The 20,421-nt window shown below is 48.9% G+C and overlaps 1 protein-coding gene across 1 annotated transcript in view; it reads left to right on the top strand.

Moving 5' to 3' along the window:
• Positions 1-7,043: 7,043 nt before the first annotated feature.
• LOC117527211 (stereocilin-like) overlaps positions 7,044-20,421 on the top strand; it is a 131,560-nt gene continuing 118,182 nt past the window's right edge. Inside the window, 2 exon segments of the mRNA XM_034189429.1 lie at positions 7,044-8,357; positions 18,814-18,956. Coding sequence (XP_034045320.1) covers positions 18,863-18,956 — 94 coding nt within the window. The 5' untranslated portion in view covers positions 7,044-8,357; positions 18,814-18,862.

Below are 20,421 nucleotides of genomic sequence, written 5' to 3'. Positions count from 1 at the left end.
ATCTCCAATGTTTTAAAATGGACAAAAAAAAAACAGACGCTTGGAAGAAAATGGAAAACAACCATCAAAATGGATAGAAGAATAACCAGAATGGCAAAGGCTCACCCATTGATCAGCTCCAGCATGATCAAAGACAGTCTGGAGTTACCTGTAAGTGCTGTGACAGTTAGAAGATGCCTGTGTGAAGCTAATTTATTTGCAAGAATCCCCTGCAAAGTCCTTCTGTTAAATAAAAGACATGCAGAAGAGTTTACAATTTGCCAAAGAACACATCAACTGGCCTAAAGAGAAATGGAGGAATATTTTGTGGACTGATGAGAGTAAAATTATTCTTTTTGGGTCCAAGGGCCACAGACAGTTTGTGAGACGATGCCCAGACTCTGAATTCAAGCCACAGTTCACAGTGAAGACAGTGAAGCATGGTGGTGCAAGCATCATGATATGGGCATGTTTCTCCTACTATGGTGTTGGGCCTATATATCGCATACCAGGTATCATGGATCAGTTTGGATATGTCAGAATACTTGAAGAGGTCATGTTGCCTTATGCTGAAGAGGACATGTCCTTGAAATGGGTGTTTCAACAAGACAATGACCCCAAGCACACTAGTAAACGAGCAAAATCTTGGTTCCAAACCAACAACATTAATGCCTCGCAGATGTGAAGAAATCATGAAAAACTGTGGTTCTACAACTAATACTAGTTTAGTGAGTCACAGGATTCCTAAAAAAGCAGTTTGAACATAATAGTTTTGAGTTTGTAGCATCAACAGCAGATGCTACTGTTATTGTGAACACCCCCTTTTCTACGTTTTTTTTTTTTTTACTAATATCATGGGACCCAATTTCATAGCCTTAAGAGTGTGCGTATCATGAATGCTTGGTCTTGTTGGATTTGTGAGAATCTACTGAATCTACTGGTACCTTGTTTCCCATGTAACAATAAGAAATATACAGTGGTCCCTCGCTATATCGTGGTTCACCTTTCGCGGCCTCGCAGTTTTGCGGATTTTTTTTTTTTTTTTAGTGCAATTTTGCATGCTTCTTCTTTTGCGCGTTGTGTTCTGCGCCCTCATCAGGCAGGCCGGTCGGCATCACCGCGATTGCTCTCACTGCCTCCGGTGGACTTACCGAGTCTGCAGGCTCAGTAAGCACTGCAGCGGGCCACTCACACCGCCCCACTGTCTGCTGTGTGGAGTTGCCGCCAAAATCTGGCAATAGGTCCAGAGACTATGCTCGCTGTTTTGATGCAGAGCGCTCCAGCAGCCCGCAAGGATAGAATTCAGCATCACTGCATGCACAGCTGCAGAGCTCCGTGGCCACTGAGAGAAGTTTGTTTCTATTTCATTCCTCCTGACCGCCAGAGGGCAGTGCTTTAGCACCTGGATAACTACATGTGCACAGCACAGAGGTCGAGAATATATACCAACAAAGTCACGCCATTGGATGTGACCTGGGTGATGTCACTGGTTGTCTTTATATACCAGACACACCCAGCACTCGCTTCTTTTCTACATTCTCGCATTCTTAGAGGTTGAGAACACATTTAGCTGCGATTGCCGCTCTCGCTTGTAGCCTCGCAACCCACCTTCGGTTGGAGCTACGTGCACTGCACACGTCCTCCAGAGGCTGCGAGATACGGCTTCACCGTTTTTTGTATTCTTTGACTGATGCCTGTCGTGAGTACACCTTCCTAAACGCTGGGTGCGCGCCTTTGCCGCTGCCCTGCTGGGTATTTTCCTCTGTGCACATTAGCTGTGTTGTTTCGATGAAAGCTGGCTATTTGGTTAGTTGTGTCACTAACCCCGTTAACTACGTGGTAGTGTGTGTATCAGAACCAGTATAGTGTACTGTGTTGGGCTTGCTGTGAGTGTTTTCCACTCCTTGAAGTACTTCATCTGCACTGCTGCCATTTTGCTAAGTTTAACAGCTTCGCTAGCAGCTGGTGTTGTCGTTGCTCTAAGTGACTTAGCACTTGGGCTGTGAGTTTTTCGGCTATGTGCATCATGTTACTACTGTGGCTGTGAGTGTTTCACGCTCCGGGCCTTGTATTACCTTTAACACTGTGAGTGTTTCACGCTCCATGCCTCGTGCCGAGTCTGCGGGTGGAGTGCTTCACGCATCGTGCCTCGTGTCGAGTCGACGGCTGTGAGTGCTTCACGCTCTGTGCCTCTTGTCAAGTCGACGGCTGGAGTGCTTCACGCTCAGTGCCTCGTGTCAAGTTGACGGCTGTGAGTACTTCACGCTCCGTGCCTCGTGTTACTATTTACACTGCGTGTGATTTACGCTTTGTCTTTCCATCTGTAACCGTCAGGGCTTGCGTTAGCCATCTGCACGCAGTCCACAATGTTGACAGGGCCTTTTGTTGCATGGCTGTAGTACCTGGTTGGCCCCATTGAGCCCAGATGATGGACATATGTTTTGCCCCTCGTGTCTTGGGATCGGACACCTGAGGGAAGCCCTGACTGGCGATGCCTGCCTTAATTGTGCCAGCATGCCACTGACAGAGAGATCTGCTAGACTTGCGGCATTGGAAAGTGGAATATCTAATGCGACTTTGGCCTCCAGCCCCAGGAATGAACCAAAGCGCCGTAAATGCCCACATGCAGGAGCCCCTTCTGCTAAGAAGGTTACTCCTGACCATGCTTTGGCTGAAAAGGTCGAAACGTTGACTTCTGAGTTTGCTCAGATTAAGTCCTTGCTTCTGAATCTACAGCCTAGGGATGCAGTGACAGTTCTTGTTGTCCCTAATGAGGCTGATCAGACCAATGTAGTTCCTCAGCAGGAGGAAGATGTCGTGTCTATTGCTGCGACTGATTCCTTGTACATGAGAAGTGATATAAATTGTGTGGAGGATGAGGATGAGAGGGGTCTTTCTCCAAGCCATTCATTAGTGGGCTCTCACACCTCTGAGGCAGAGTCCCTGCCGCAAACCGGACCTGGACTATCCTTTGTCAAGCAAGCTGTTCAGTTGGCTTTATCCAGGCTTGGGGTCGACAATCCCCCTGTGGAAACCACCACTTCAAGTGCCTTTTTCAAAGTCACTCCGAAGCCTGAGTTCAACGTTCCAGTTTCACAACCATATATCGAGGAGCTCCACCGATGTTGGGTGGACCCCAAATCATTGACCCATCTATCGCAGGACTGCAGAGCCCTTAGCTCTATGTGTGATTTGGCGCAGTATGGTCTGAACCGTATGCCCGCCGTTGACAGCATTATTGCAAACCTGGTTGTGGCTGCAGCTGATGCTGCTCGGCCGGATGCCCGCTGCCCACGACCTCAGTGTAGGGTCACTGATGACCTCCTCACCAAAAGCTATGACATAGCTGCTCGCATCGGTCGCCTAGGCAACTCACTGTCCCATTTAGCCCTTTGAGGGAGGCAGAGGTTGATGATGCTACGCAAAGTCTTAGTGATGCCTCACTCCAAACCTTTGCTTATATGTCCAGAGAGCTTGGCAGACTGATGTCAACCCTTAGCATCACTAGATGTCCGGTGTGGCTTGCGCAGTCTCCCCTGTCCCAATCTTGCAGAGGCACACTCCGTTCGCTGCTGGTACTTCCAGGCCAAGTATTTGGACCTGCGGCCCAACAAACTTTGGAGCGTGCTGTTGAGGCTAGTAAATCTCAGCAACAGTTTGTTGACCTACACCGGTCTTCCAGACCTCAGCCAGTCAGACGTACTATAGCTTTTCACTCTACATCCAGGCTCCTGCCGACTCCCAGAGCTGCACTTGCTTTCGCAATTGAGGGCCAGCTCTCCCAGCGGCCTTCCTTTTGGGAGCCTACGGGCAGACCCCCGAGAACTGAACGGTTTCACAGAGCTTCCAGTAATCACGCCCAGAGGTCCTCAGGGATGCGAGGCAGAGGTGGTCGGGTCTGACTGCCAACGTTTGGCCCCCAGCCGTTTTTCACGAAGTCAACTCAGCCACTGGGAGGCTCAAGTTCAAGACCCATGGGTCATTTCAACCTTGTTCGAAGGTTACAGAATTCAGTTCAGATGTCGTCCTCCAAAGTTCAGTGGGGTGAGGATGGCTGTTGTTTCCGACTCGGTGCAATCTGCCGCCCTACAATGGGAGATTTTGGAACTACTGGAGAAGGGGGCCATAGAGCCAGTTCACAGTTCAGACCAGCTCAGGGGGTTGTATTCAAGCAGTTCATCTGCCCGGCGTACAGAACAGTGCTGCGGATTTACTCTCCAGACAGAAACCACCACCAGGAGAGTGGAGACTGAACCCGATTGTGGTCCAAATGGTCTGGCAGAAGTATGGTGTAGCAAAAGTGGACCTTTTCACTTCAAGCACCTCGACATATTGCCCACGGCGGTACTCCCTCTCGGAACCAGACAGCCCGCTGGGGCAGGATGCATTGGCTCACCCGTGGCCGGATTGCCTCCTTTATGCCTTCCCTCCTCTCCCGCTGCTGATGTTGACACTGCACAGGATAGATCAGAGCAGCCACAGGATGCTGCTGGTTGCTCCATTCTGGCCGGGGAGGATTTGGTTTCCCATGCTTTACAAACTCCTCGAGGGGGAACCTTGGGCTCTCCCAGAGAGGAAGGATTTGTTGTCACAGCTACAGGGGAGGATTTGGCACCCTCGCCCAGAACGCCTTCAACTGTATGTGTGGCCATTGAGGGGCCAGACTCCTTGTTAAGTTCTTGTGACCAGGCTGATGTTCAGACTATCCTTAATTCACGTGCTGCTTCTACCAGGGCTTTGTATGCAAACAGATGGAAGCTGTTTGCGTGGTGGTGTGGGAACCAAAAGTTAGACCCAGAGCGTTGCCCTGTGCCTATTCTCCTCAAATATTTACAAGAACTGCTGGAGAAAGGACTTTCTGTCGCTACCTTGAAGGTTTATGTTGCTGCAATCTCTGCCCGGCACGTCTACGTTGATGGCCGGTCAGTGGGTTCACACCTAACAAGTGTGTCGTTTTTTGAAAGGTGCTCTACGTTTGCAGCCTCCAAGGCTTGCACGCATACCTTCATGGGACCTTCCTCTAGTCCTGGAGGGTTTAAGCTTATCCCCTTTCAAACCAATTGAAAGTACTGATCTTAAATGGGTGTCAGTGAAGACTGCCTTTCTACTTGCACTGTCTTTGGCTAAGCGGGTGGGAGAGCTCCATGCCCTATCAGTCGCTGGGGACTGTTTGCGATGGAATTCTGACGGATCTGGGGTTACGCTGTGGCCTAATCCGTCCTTTTTACCCAAGAGAATTTCAACCTTTCATGTTAACCAGCCAGTTTCCTTGGCTGTGTGTGCCCCGCATTCTGATCCAGGATTATCTGTTTCAGGTTCCCTGTGTCCTGTCCGAATGTTGAAGCAGTACATTAATGCGACTGCCGGGATCTGGAAAACGGATGCCCTGTTTGTGTGTTACGGTGATCACAAAAGAGGCTGTGCCGTCTCAAACCAGCGACTCTCCCATTGGGTCGTGGATGCCATTTGACAAGTATACAAGTTCAGAGGTCTTCAGCCTCCTAAGGCTACGTGCCATTCCACCAGAGGGGTGTCCACCTCCTGGGCTGCACTGAGAGGTGTCCCTTTGAGTGATATTTGTGCTGCTGCTACGTGGGCTTCATCCTGTACCTTCGCCCGCTATTACAGACTGAATGTGGCTGCTCCTCCTGTGGTGACTTCGGTGGTGTTGTCTGCCTCCACTCCCCACTGCTGATACGAGGTGAGTGTGACTCTTTGTGACCTTGTTAGTATTAAGTCATCCAGGTGCTAAAGCACCGCCCTCTGGCGGCCAGGAGGAATGAAATAGAACAAGACTTACAAATGTAACTACAGTTCTATGAATTCCGGATGACCGCCAGAGTTGCTTGTCACTCAGAGTCTTGCGAGTTCATTCCGAAAAGAAGGGAGTGCTGGGTGCTTGTGGTATATAAAGACAACCAGTGACGTCACCCAGGTCACATCCAATGGTGTGATTTGTTGGTATATATTCTCAACCTCTGTGCTGCGCACATGTAGTTATCCAGGTGCTAAAGCACCGCCCTCTGGCGGTCATCTGGAATTCATAGAACCGTAGTTACATTCGTAACGCTCGATCTTTTTAATGACTTGGATTCTTTGCGGGTCCCGCATCCGTCCCGCAACACCGGAGGCAGTGAGCGAAGAAACAGCATGTGCATTGTGTTCTGCGTGTGTCTGTTTATAAGAATCTACTTGCCCAGAAGAAACAATAGCGCCAACAACTACCCATAACTGTGTTCTTCACTTGGAAAAAGACACCTGCACCGAGGTTTGATACTGGTCAGTCACTATTAATAATTTCTTATGTGTCCAACCTCGTAGGTTGAAAGTTAAAATTAAATTCGTTAGTTCTAAAAGCCATCATAATTATTTATAGGAAAACGTTCTATTTTTATTTCTCAAACAAATGTTTGGGCCTGAAAACAGGTTTCATTGGTTTCATTCTATAATACTGGACTTATTTTTCTACTAAGGTTTGAACATTGAGAGTGTTTACACAGGAGAGAAAAGTGAGAAAATGTTAATGCCTGTTTGAGAAACGTGTATAAAATGTTATTTTTTACAGCCTTAAATCATCTATAATAATTGTAAAAAATAACGCTGTCTACTTCGCGGATTTCGCCTATCGCGGGCTATTTTTAGAACGTAACTCCCGCGATAAACGAGGGACCACTGTACTCAAAACCTGGATTAATCTTTTTAGTCACATAGCACTACTATTATTCTGAATACTACTGTAAGGGTCTGTCAGGAGCCCAGAAACTCATTGACCTTTTATACACACACGCTGATTACAAGTAAACAGATCACAGGTGAGGATGGTTAAGCTTTTGTAGTCATTCAAACCCATTTGTGTCAACTTGTGTGGATGTTGTCAGGTAAAAATCACCAGGGTATGTAAACTTTTGATCAGGGTCATTTGGGTAGTTTCTGTTGTCATTATAATTTAAAAGAGTAAACACAGTTGTTTGACAATAAATGGCTTCACACAACCACTAACCATGAGTGGAAAAAAAACCTTTTTTGTTGTCATTCATATTCTCTGAAAAATGGCCCCCAAAAAAATCAACTGTGTGATTACACACACAGATGTTTGGTCAAGATGAATGTTGACGATGCAGACTGTCAGAAGAGTTATGGAGTAAATGCGGCTTCACTGTTGACTGATGTTTGTTAGCAACAACAAAAAAAAAACTAATAGAGACAGAGGGGCTTGATGTCGGTTTGCATTAAGGTAACCACATTAACCCCCAACACTGAGGGATAACTTAGCCTTCAGAGAAAATGAATCCATGTACAACACTACTTGTCACAAATATAAAAATGTTGGCCTCCATAAAAATGAATTACAATACATGACAACACAAATTCTGCAGCTGTTTATGGGGGTGGGGTGGGGGTGTTAGGCAGCAGCCTGAAATCAGTCCAGTTATTCCAATCTCAACAGCTATTTTCAACAGCTGATTTCCTCATGCTGGAGTTTCAAACAGAGAGGAGGAACATATGGGCCAGATCCGATTTCTCATTGAATATTCCCGTCGTGAATCGAGCCCTGCTGCACTGAGTGATCGTGGTTCCCTGCTGTATCAATAATACAGGAGGAAGTTATTGTCCCTGTGTAGGCCACAGTATCATACAGCTAAAGCAAAAGGAGGGAGGAGCGGCGCTTTCACTCAGTCCTCTAGAGTTTCAGAGCTCGTAGACAGCGGTGTGAGACAGCGAAACGGCTTCTGCGACATTTCACAGGGCTGAATTGGGACCGATGAGAAGTGTGTCTAAACAGTGACAGCCTGCACAGTCTTGCCCACCTGGCCTAGTTGGTAAGACTACACCCCCATAGATCCAGTACCACAAGCCGAGTGGCAGCTCAATAGCGGATTAGCCAGTGGGAGACATCAGACGTTTGCAGGTCCATTGTGTCATTAACATGATCCAGATTTTCACTTTGTGTCAGCACCTAGCTGAGTACTGTGACCTTCCTGTGACCTCATAATGGTCCAGAAACTCTGAACCAAGCCAAAGAGCAGCGCTTGCTTTCTGATGTGATGTAACGGCCAGGTAGACACGTGAACCCAGCCTGTTTTTAATAATTGCTTAACCACACTTCTTACATTATCAAAAGATGGACATCACGATAACTTGAAATATGACACCAAGCGTCAACCTAAAACCCCAGAGACAAAAGAAGAAGTGCACAGGTGAAAGTACGCAGCGAGAGCCGGTGAGCACAGTGGGAGGGGTGAGGAAGAGAAGAGAGGAGTGATGATGAAATGGATGGAAAGAGGTCAGCTTTGAGCGCATTTATCTCAAGTCGAGTGATGCTGCAAACACCTGGAAAGGATTATCAAAAGACTGAGAGGAATGAAATGTGGTGATCGGTAAGATTTTACTGCTTTTCATTGCTGTGAATAATCACTGATATTTAAAAGTAGCACAGCTCAACACAAACATAGATACAGGATGTTCTTTGGTAGTATTTGGAGTTTGAAGATGGAGTTCACAATCACAATTCATTTGTAGATCTGGGGTGGATGGGATTGCAACTGAGCTTTTGGTTAGTGAGCAAAGGTGTGATAAGATACTGATGAATGCTGGTGCATGCAGAATTAGAAGATTTCCAGTGTTTAAGATAAAAAATTGAGTATTAAAGGTATTGACTAGGGCAGGGGTTAAGTGTGGTTGTTTCCCATGTGAAAGGTTCCCCCCGTTCAAATCCACCCCCGTCCTTTCTCCATACAATATGGAGTTGTGTCATTTAAGTTTTACAAAATATTGTAAAACTTGTACCAAATCAACATGCAGATCCATCTCAGATCTGCTGTAGGGACCCCAAGTGAAAAGAAGGGACAAGCCAAAGTGACATCCTTTAAAAATGATGACTAGAGAGTCAGTATTTAGCTCCTTAGAATGCAGGAAAAAGGCTGTAGATTTTTTTTAAATGTTCTTAACTCCCCTCAGTAGGGTTGTGCCTTCAACACCCCCATTCAAATCACAACCCCCCCCCACCCCTTCACGTGATGCTAGATCTGCCCGTGTAATATATATACGAGGTCTGTCCATAAAATATCGTACCTTTTTATTTTTTTTTAAACTATATGGATTTGATTCATATGTTTTCACGTCAGACAAGCTTGAACCCTCGTGCGCATGCGTGAGTTTTTCCACGCCTGTCGGTGTCGTCATTCGCCTGTGAGCACGCCTTGTGGAAGGAGTGGTCCCGCCCTGTCGTCGGATTTTCATTGTCTGGAAATGACGGAATGATTTTGGTTTTTTTTCCATCAGAATTTTTTCAGAAGCTGTTAGAGACTGGCACCTGGAAACCATTCGAAAAATTTATCTGGCTTTCGCTGAAAATTTTACGGGCTTCACAGAGAATAAGGACTGTAACTACAGCTTTAAGGATGGCCCACAATGGCGCTCGGCGCGCCGCGCTCCGAGCCACGACAACAGGCACGAACCACCGGATAATTTCTAAACGGATGGCTGTGTTGTGTGGGCCGCTGAAGAGGAGGTACTGCTGGCCCACCACCACCAGATGGCGCCCTGCTTGGAGTGTGGGCTTCAAACACGAGAGGGCGCCGGAGCCACTGGGAGTGACAGCTGTCACTCTTCATCAGCACCAGCTGTCACTCAGTCAACTCATCACCATCTCCATAAAGGCCGGACTGCGACTCCACCTCCTCGCCGAGAAATCAGCTACCAATCAGGTAATTTCTCTGCTACACTTAACGCTGACTAATAGTCTGAACTTCTTTGCAGCCGTTTTCCTGTGGTGTTGCCTTATCTGTGGGATTGGCGTTTGGTGTGATCAGCGACGGCTTCGCCTCACACCCCAAACCAGATAAGTGGTTAAACAGGAGCTGCACGAGTGTGTGATTGGAGATGGAGGTGCTCCCTCCTAACTAAACACAGACTGTGGGATTACTGAGTGTGCAAACTCACACTCATCAGTACTGTCTCTGTTCTCTGCCAGCAGTACCGGGTCTGACTGCTGAAGACAGTGGCCACCTGGGGCGCAGGGCTTGGCGGCTCCGGTATTCTTCAGATCCGTTGGTGGTGGAAGCTGTGTGGGATCCGGCTCTTCTCTCGCCAGACGTCTTCTATCGTCGAGCCTGCCCACATGTCACCTTGTGTATAATTGACATTCCACCATATTGTTATTGTCTGTACTTCGTTGTGCAATTCACAACATTAAATTGTTACTTTTTGGCTTATCCATTGTCCGTTCATTAACGCCCCCTGTTGTGGGTCCGTGTCACGACACTTTCACAACAGGATTTCTCGGCCAGCATCATGGATCCCGAGGGGCGTCAACCATCGTTTGAACAGCCAATGGAAGAGCGAGGTGCACAGGCGCCAGCAGGAGGCGTGTTAGGTGAGCTGCAGCACATCTTAACCGCTTTTACTGCTCGGTTGGACTTAGTTACCGAGCAGAGCATTATTCTCAATCGTAGGATGGAGGCTCTCACCGCCCAGGTGGAAGCGCACGCTCAGGGTGCTGCTGCAGCACCTCCTCCTGCAGACCGAATGCCAGAGACAGACATTCCACTGGTCGTTCAGCGAACCCCCCCACCATCCCCTGAAGCATACATAAGCCCTCCGGAGCCGTACGGAAGCTGTGTGGAGACGTGCGCGGACTTCTTGATGCAGTGCTCGCTCGTCTTTTCACAGTGTCCCGTCATGTACGCGTCAGACGCTAGCTGGGTGGCTTACGTTATAAATTTGCTTCGAGGAGAGGCACGCGCCTGGGCTACGGCGCTCTGGGAGCAGAATTCACGGCTCCTAACAATTTACACTGAGTTTGTGAGGGAGTTCCGACAGGTGTTCAACCACCCTCATAGAGGCGAGACCGCTTCAAGTGTGCTGCTGTCGATACGACAGGGGTGTCGGAGCGCAGCGAAGTATGCAGTCGACTTCTGCATCGCAGCAGCGCGAGCCGGCTGGAATGCTGTTGCGCTCCGCGCCGCCTTTGTAAACGGACTGTCTCTGGTCCTTAAGGAGCACCTGGTGACGAAGGACGAGCCGCGGGATTTAGATGGGCTTATCGACCTGGTTAACGATTAACAGAACACCCACGGGAGCGAGACGAAGGGCGTGGTCAGGCACAAGCCATCCCTCTTCCTCCCGGGTCCGAAAGGGAGCCGTCTTCCCCACGCTCCACAGCCAGGGCTCTCCACGTGACGACAGCTCCCCCTGCTGACGTTGCTATGGAAACGAGCAGGGCCAAACAGCGATCAGATCAGAGACAAAGGAGGCTGATCCGTGGAGAGTGTTTTCTCTGCAGCTCAACCGAGCACACACAGAGAGAATGCCCCAAACGGTCAAAACAGCAGCACTCGTCCTTAGAGACTGGGCTAAGGGTGGGTCACAACACCCACGCGGGGAGACCCCGACAATCTGCACGTATCCCAGTCATGATCCTGAGTGGGGATCTAACCCTTCACGCCCCAGCACTGGTGGACACGGGGTCAGACGGGAATCTGCTGGATAGCAGATGGGCAAAGGAGGTTGGGCTCCCTCTAGTGGCCTTACCATCACCATTGTTGGTGCGGGCACTAGATGGCACCCTTCTTCCACTAATCACACACCAGACACAGCCAGTGACATTGGTTGTGTCTGGGAATCACAGGGAGGAGATTGTGTTTTATGTAACACCTTCTACCTCCCGAGTGATTTTGGGTTTTCCATGGGTTTTAAAACACAATCCCCGGATTGATTGGCCATCTGGGGTTGTGGTTCAGTGGAGCGAAACCTGCCACCGGGAGTGTTTAGAATCCTCGGTTCCACCCGGTGTGACAGCTAAGGAGGAGGTTTTAGTCCCCCCCAATCTGGCAGCGGTGCCAGCCGAATACCATGACCTTGCTGACGTCTTGTGACCGGCTGTTTGTGAAGGGCGAGAACTGCGAGTTCCACCGCACTTCTTTGTCTTTCCTGGGGTTCATAATCTCCTCCAACTCCGTTGCCCCTGATCCGGCCAAGGTTGCGGCGATGAGAGATTGGCCCCAACCAACGAACCGTAGGAAACTACAACAGTTCCTCGGTTTTGCAAATTTCTACCGGAGGTTCATCAAGGGCTACAGTCAGGTAGTTAGCCCCCTGACAGCCCTGACCTCCACAAAAGTCCCCTTCACCTGGTCGGATCGGTGCGAAGCCGCGTTTAGGGAGTTGAAACGCCGGTTCTCGACTGCACCGGTTCTGGTGCAGCCCAATCCCAATCGCCAGTTCGTAGTTGAAGTGGACGCCTCTGACTCAGGGATAGGAGCCGTGCTATCCCAGAGCGGGGAGTCCGACAAGGTTCTCCATCCATGTGCCTACTTTTCCCGCAGGTTGACCCCAGCTGAACGGAACTATGACGTCGGCAATCGGGAACTTCTTGCGGTGATGGAGGCTCTTGAGGAGTGGAGACACCTGTTGGAGGGAGCATCGGTACCATTTACGGTTTTCACGGACCATCGGAACCTGGAGTACATCCGGACCGCGAAGCGTCTGAACCCCAGGCAAGCCCGCTGGTCGCTGTTCTTCGGGCGTTTTGACTTCCGGATCACCTACCGCTCCGGGACAAAAAACCAATGATCTGATGCCCTGTCCCAGGTGCATGAAGAGGAGGTCAAGACTGAGCTGTCAGACCCCCCTGAAACCATCATCCCCGAGTCCACTGTCGTGGCCACCCTTTCCTGGGACGTGGAGAAGACCGTCCGGGAGGTCCTGACACGGAGCCCGGACCCGGGGACAGGTCCGAAGGACAAATTGTACATCCCACCAGAGGCCAGGGCTGCGGTCCTTGACTTCTGTCACGGTTCCAAGCTCTCCTGTCATCCAGGGGTGCGAAGGACCGTGGCAGTGGTCCGGCAGCGCTTCTGGTGGGCGTCTATGGAAGCCGATGTCCGGGAGTATGTCCAGACCTGCACCACCTGTGCCAGGGGCAAAGCCGACCACCACAAGGCCCAAGGCCTCCTCCAGCCTCTGTCCGTGCCTCATCGCCCCTGGTCTCACATTGGCCTGGACTTTGTCACGGGCCTCCCGCCGTCCCAGGGCATGACTTCCATCCTCACGATAGTGGACCAGTTCTCCAAGGCGGCCCACTTTGTGGCCCTCCTGAAGCTCCCGACGGCCCAGGAGACTGCAGACCTCCTGGTCCACCATGTCATGCGTCTGCATGGTTTTCCATCGGACATTGTCTCGGATCGTGGTCCTCAGTTCTCCTCCCAGGTCTGGAGGAGTTTCTGCAGGGAACTGGGGGCCACCGTCAGGCTCTCGTCTGGGTACCACCCCCAGATGAACGGGCAGGCAGAGCGGACGAACCAGGAACTGGAGCAGGCCCTCCGCTGGTTCGAGTACGCTCATAATAGCCAAGTTTCATCTGCCACCGGCCTCTCCCCGTTTGAGGTGTGTTTGGGGTACCAGCCCCCATTGTTTCCGCTAGTGGGGGGAGAGGTCGGGGTGCCCTCGGTCCAGGCCCATCTGAGGAAGTGCCGTCGGGTGTGGCGTACGCCTGCTCTGCCCTGCTCAGAGCCCGGACGAGGGCTAAGGCCCATGCAGACCGCCGGCGTTCCCCGGCCCCTGCATACCAGCCCGGGCAGGAGGTTTGGCTATCCACAAAGGACATCCCCCTGCAGGTGGAATCCCAGAAGCTCAAGGACAGATACATAGGACCTTTTGCCATACTCAACGTCCTCAGTCCGGCCGCAGTGAAGCTGAAGCTACCAGCTTCACTGCGGATTCATCCAGTGTTCCATATCTCACGGATCAAACCCTACCACACGTCGACTCTCTGGACCCCCGGACCGGCGCCGCCTCCTGCCTGGATCATAGATGGAGAGTCTGCCTGGACCGTGCGCAGGCTCCTGGATGTCCGTCGAAAGGGCCGGGGGTTCCAGTATTTGGTGGACTGGGAGGGGTATGGACCCGAAGAACGCTCCTGGGTGAAGAAGAGCTTCATCCTGGACCCGGCCCTCCTGGCCGACTTCTACCGGCGGCACCCAGACAAGCCTGATCGGGCGCCAGGAGGCGCCCGTTGGGGGGGGGGGGGGGTCCTGTTGTGTGGGCAGCTGAAGAGGAGGTACTGCTGGCCCACCACCACCAGATGGCGCCCTGCTTGGAGTGCGGGCTTCAAACACGAGAGGGCGCCGGAGCCACTGGGAGTGACAGCTGTCACTCTTCATCAGCACCAGCTGTCACTCAGTCAACTCATCACCATCTCCATAAAGGCCAGACTGCGACTCCACCTCCTCGCCGAGAAATCAGCTACCAATCAGGTAATTTCTCTGCTACACTTAACGATGACTAATAGTCTGAACTTCTTTGCAGCCGTTTTCCTGTGGTGTTGCCTTATCTGTGGGATTGGCGTTTGGTGTGAGCAGCGACGGCTTCGCCTTACACCCCAAACCAGATAGGTGGTTAAACAGGAGCTGCACGAGTGTGTGATTGGAGGTGGAGGTGCTCCCTCCTAACTAAACACAGACTGTGGGATTACTGAGTGTGCAAACTCACACTCATCAGTACTGTCTCTGTTCTCTGCCAGCAGTACCGGGTCTGACTGCTGAAGACAGTGGCCACCTGGGGCGCAGGGCTTGGCAGCTCCGGTGTTTTTCAGATCCGTTGGTGGTGGAAGCTGTGTGGGATCCGGCTCTTCTCTCGCCAGGCGTCTTCTATCGTAGAGCCTGCCCACACGTCACCTTGTGTATAATTGACATTCCACCATATTGTTATTGTCTGTACTTCGTTGTGCGATTCACAACATTAAATTGTTACTTTTTGGCTTATCCATTGTCCGTTCATTACCGCCCCCTGTTGTGGGTCCGTGTCACGACACTTTCCCAACAGGCTGTGTGGAGCTGGGACCGTCGTGTGCACTTTCTCTGGTTATCACAAGAGCTGGACATCAACGATTTTCCGTCAGATTTCACTTTTAACAAGAGATTTTGTCATGGAAAGCCGAGCAGAGGCTTCGCGCGTCACAACCGATTCGCTGTTCGAGCGAGACATATGAACACCTCCGTTTCGGCGTGTCAGAGGACAAGTTCGGACATGCCCAGCTCTCCACAATTTCTCTTATAACTCACTCGACTGGTAAGCATTGAAAGCCGAGATAGGCATGTCCCAACTTGTCCTCTAACACTCCGAAACGGAGGTGTTCCTTTGTCTCGCTCGAACAGCGAATCGGTCGTGACGCACAAAGCCTCCGTGCGGCTTTCCATGACAAAATCTCTTGTTAAAAGTGAAATCTGACGGAAAATGGTTGATGTCCAGCTCTTGTGATAACCAGAGAAAGTGCACACGACGGTCCCAGCTCCACACAGCCATCCGTTTAGAATGAAAAAACGCAGAGCGCACGACACACACCTCACACAACAAAGGCTGCTTACCAGGAAATGACGCAATCGACAGGCGTGAAAATGTTCACTCATGTGCACGAAGGTTAAAGGTTTTCTTATGCAAGCACACATGATTCAAATCCATCAGGTTTTTGAAAAAAATAAAAATGTCCGATACTTTTCTAACAGACCTTGTATATGTGTATATACACTCAACAAAAATATAAACGCAACACTTTTGGTTTTGCTCCCATTTTGTATGAGATGAACTCAAAGATCTAAAACTTTTTTCACATACACAATATCACCATTTCCCTCAAATATTGTTCACAAACCAGTCTAAATCTGTGATAGTGAGCACTTCTCCTTTGCTGAGATAATCCATCCCACCTCACAGGTGTGCCATATCAAGATGCTGATTAGACACCATGATTAGTGCACAGGTGTGCCTTAGACGGCCCACAATAAAAGGCCACTCTGAAAGGTGCAGTTTTATCACACAGCACAATGCCACAGATGTTGCAAGATTTGAGGGAGCGTGCAATTGGCATGCTGACAGCAGGAATGTCAACCAGAGCTGTTGCTCGTGTATTGAATGTTCATTTCTCTACCATAAGCCATCTCCAAAGGCGTTTCAGAGAATTTGGCAGTACATCCAACCAGCCTCACAACCGCAGACCACGTGTAACCACACCAGCCCAGGACCTCCACATCCAGCATGTTCACCTCCAAGATCGTCTGAGACCAGCCACTCAGACAGCTGCTGAAACAATCAGTTTGCATAACCAAAGAATTTCTGCACAAACTGTCAGAAACTGTCTCAGGGAAGCTCATCTGCATGCTCGTCGTCCTCATCGGGGTCTCGACCTGACTCCAGTTCGTCGTCGTAACCGACTTGAGTGGGCAAATGCTCACATTCACTGGCGTTTGGCACGTTGGAGAGGTGTTCTCTTCAAGGATGAATCCCGGTTCACACTGTCCAGGGCAGATGGCAGACAGCGTGTATGGCGTCGTGTGGGTGAGCGGTTTTCTGATGTCAATGTTGTGGATCGAGTGGCCCATGGTGGCGGTGGGGTTATGGTATGGGCAGGCTTCTGTTATGGACGAAGAACACAGGTGCATTTTATTGATGGCATTTTGAATGCACAGAGATACCGTGACGAGATCCTGAGGCCCATTGTTGTGCCATACATCCAAGAACATCACCTCATGTTGCAGCAGGATAATGCACAGCCCCATGTTGCAAGGATCTGTACACAATTCTTGGAAGCTGAAAATGTCCCAGTTCTTGCATGGCTGGCATACTCACCGGACATGTCACCCATTGAGCATGTTTGGGATGCTCTGGACCGGCGTATACGACAGCGTGTACCAGTTCCTGCCAGTATCCAGCAACGTCGCACAGCCATTGAAGAGGAGTGGACCAACATTCCACAGGCCACAACTGACAACCTGATCAACTCTATGCGAAGGAGATGTGTTGCACTGCATGAGGCAAATGGTGGTCACACCAGATACTGACTGGTATTCCCCCCCAATAAAACAAAACTGCACCTTTCAGAGTGGCCTTTTATTGTGGACAGTCTAAGGCACACCTGTGCACTAATCATGGTGTCTAATCAGCATCTTGGTATGGCACACCTGTGAGGTGGGATGGATTATCTCAGCAAAGGAGAAGTGCTCACTATCACAGATTTAGACTGGTTTGTGAACAATATTTGAGGGAAATGGTGATATTGTGTATGTGGAAAAAGTTTTAGATCTTTGAGTTCATCTCATACAAAATGGGAGCAAAACCAAAAGTGTTGCGTTTATATTTTTGTTGAGTGTGTATATATATATATATATATATATATATATATATATATATATATATATATATATATATATATATATATATATATACAAGGTCTGTCCGAAAAGTATCGGACCATTGGCTGGGAAAAAAAACTGGCTTACCTGGAGGGTTGGAAACCTAATCACCCTCGAAGTACTCTCCTTGGGACTCCACACACTTCTCCCAGCGTTGTCGCCACTGTTGGAAGCATTCCAAAAATGCCTTTTTCGGGATGGCGCGCAGCTCCGCCGTCGTCGCAGCCATAATGTCCTCTCTTGTCTCAAATCGGGTTCCTTTTAATGGTATTTTAAGTTTTGGGAAGAGCCAAAAGTCACAAGGGGCCATGTCAGGGGAGTAAGGCGCCTGTTGAACCACCGGAGTCTGGTTTTTGGTCAAATAAGTCTGAATTAAATGAGAGGAATGAGCTGGCGCGTTGTCGTGGTGGAGGCGCCAATTTCCTCCGGCCCACAACGCCGGTCTCTTGCGCCGCACACTATCACGTAGACGACGGAGGACATCCCTGTAATACTCCTTTGTTACTGTTTGACCCTGTGGTGCGTACTCGTGGTGTACCACACCACGGGAGTAAAAAAAAAACAGTCAGCATTACCTTGATGTTGCTGCGCACTTGGCGCGCCTTCTTCGGTCTTGGCGACGTGGAATGCTTCCACTGTGATGACTGAAATTTGGTTTCTGGGTCGTACCTGTACACCCAGGACTCATCTCCGGTGATTATAGTGTCCATAAAGCTGGGATCAGTGTCAATGGAGTCCAGCATGTCCTGTGAGACTTCCACACGGAGGTGCTTTTGCTCCGCCGTCAGCAACCTCGGCACGAACTTTGCCGCCACTCGTTTCATGCCCAAATCGTCCGTTATGATGGAATGTGCCGAAGTCTTGCCAATGTCCACTTCCTCAGCAATTTCTCGGACAGTCAAGCGACGATCCCGCATAACCACAGCGTGCACTTTGGAAACGATCTCGTCATTTCGGCTCGTTGATGGCCGACCGGAGCGCAGCTCGCTCTCCACCGTTACGCGCCCGTCTTTAAACCGGTTGTACCACTCCTTAATCCGTGTGCTGCTCATGGCTTCATCTCCGAAAGCTGTTTGGATTTTTCGAATAGTTTCTGCCTGGCTGTCGCCAAGTTTCTGGCAGAATTTAATGCAGTAACGCTGCTCCACGCGTTCGGCCATTTTCTCACAACAAAAAAATCCGACGAGGGGGGTGGAGCGCTCCTCCCACAAGCTGTGCCCACAGGCGAATGACGTCACCGACAGGCGTGGGGAAACTCACGCATGCGCACGAGGGTTCAACCTTGGCTGATGCAATCACACGTGATTCAGATCCCTATGGTTTTTGCAAAAAATAAAAAGGACCTATAGTTTACGGACAGACCTCGTATATATATATATATTGGTACTTACTGGTAATTGTTATATATTCTCTTTGTTGCAAGCCTGCAGTCATCATGGTGGTGTAATTTGTAAAAATGTAACTGAATTGCTGATGGTTTAGTATGCATGCTCTGAACACAGTAATGTGATGTTTTAGCCCGTCATTAAGGTTTAATGCCCCTCTCCTGTGAGATACTTTACCCTGTGGGTACATCCCATCCCGGAAAATGCTACAAAGGAGAAAGATAATCACAACAATTTGAACTTTTTTTTTCTTATACCAACAGGAGAAAAATGTGAGCACTGGCTCAGTGAGCATATCGGCATGAGATAAAGATGGAAGAGAAAAAAACAGTGATGTCTACCCTCAGTTTAACATGCATCATAGTTTGTGCTGTTTTACTGCGACAAGGATCCTCTGAAAATACAGGTGAGCACTCAACAGCTTTTAAGAAAGTTAATACCGGTCACAAGATGTCTTGGAGACAGATGCTAAAGATTTAGGCCAGTGGCTAATTTGTAACATGTGGTGTTGAATCCAACTTGAAATTGTCCGTAGGTGTGTGTGCAGGTGTGAATGTGTTTCTCAGTCTATATGTGGCCCTGCAACAGACTGGTGTCCTGTCTAGGATGTACCCCACCTCACGCCCTGTGACTGCTGGGATAGGCTCCAGCCCCCAGTGACCCGACCTTAGATAAGCGGTTGACGATGAGTGTGTGGTGAAGAATCCTTCATGAGTGATCTCCTTTCATAGAAGAGGTGTGGTATTCACAAGCAACAGCTTTTTTGCATTTAAAGGCACAGATACAGTTTGTTCTTAGAAACCTAAAACTGGCTTTTAATTCCACAAGACATTTTTGTCTGTAATTAGACTGGCCTATCATTTGCCCCCCCAAGGACATTTTCCATAGGTATTAAAATGTTACTTCAAATAAAAAACAAACAAACAAAAAGCACACAAAAAAAACCCCACCGGCACCCTTATTTGCACTATGTAAAGTTTTGTTCTTCCCATGGCAAAACTTCATATTTTTGAACCACAACAGTACAAATATTTAATCACATCCATTTTCATTTTTCATGTTGTTCAGGCTCATTTTCATGTTCATTCGTAGAACTTAACACATTTTGAATATTCTGTACAAAAATGAAAGCTTTCTGGTTAAAATGCAGCTGAAAATGCTGATTTGAAGGAGCACCAGAAATTCAAAAAATGACAAAGTCATTCTGTTACTCAATTGTTCATTCTTTTATTTTGGTCAACCTGCCTTATTTGCATATAACAAAAAACAGTAATGCAAAGAGTCAATATTTGCATGACCAAAGACATGCTGGCATATACAGAATTTCTACACTTGATGCTTGAGCTTTTCTTCAGCTTTAATAGTCAAAAATATGTCAGTACCTTACCTCCTTGTCAGTATTTGTGACAAATCTGGGAAAAGAAAAACAAAAAACATATCAGAAAATAATAAGGTTGTGGAATATATATTTAGTAAAGTAATACTGCTATACAGTTATCACAGACAAATTTCTTCAAGTATTTTCTGGCCCCGTTTCCACTCAGTATCTGCACAGCTGATGGCTGCATGGCTAAAAGAGATCAGTCAGAGGGGTTCAAGTCATTAGAAGAAGGATCAGACCATGGCAGTGTACCAGCACAGGAAGATACAGTGCAAGTAATTGTGGATGGTAATGGTGTGTGGTGTGGTGGCACCATGGTTGTGTATGCTTAGTATGCTTAACAATCAATCAATCAATTTTTTTATATAGCGCCAAATCACAACAAACAGTTGCCCCAAGGCGCTTTATATTGTAAGGCAAGGCCATACAATAATGATGTAAAACCCCAACGGTCAAAACGACCCCCTGTGAGCAAGCACTTGGCTACAGT

Source organism: Thalassophryne amazonica, chromosome 2 (genome assembly GCF_902500255.1).
Source record: "Thalassophryne amazonica chromosome 2, fThaAma1.1, whole genome shotgun sequence".
Taxonomy (NCBI): Eukaryota; Metazoa; Chordata; class Actinopteri; order Batrachoidiformes; family Batrachoididae; genus Thalassophryne; species Thalassophryne amazonica.
The sequence above is the reverse complement of the archived record's forward strand: the minus strand, read 5'-3'. Positions and strand labels throughout refer to the sequence as shown.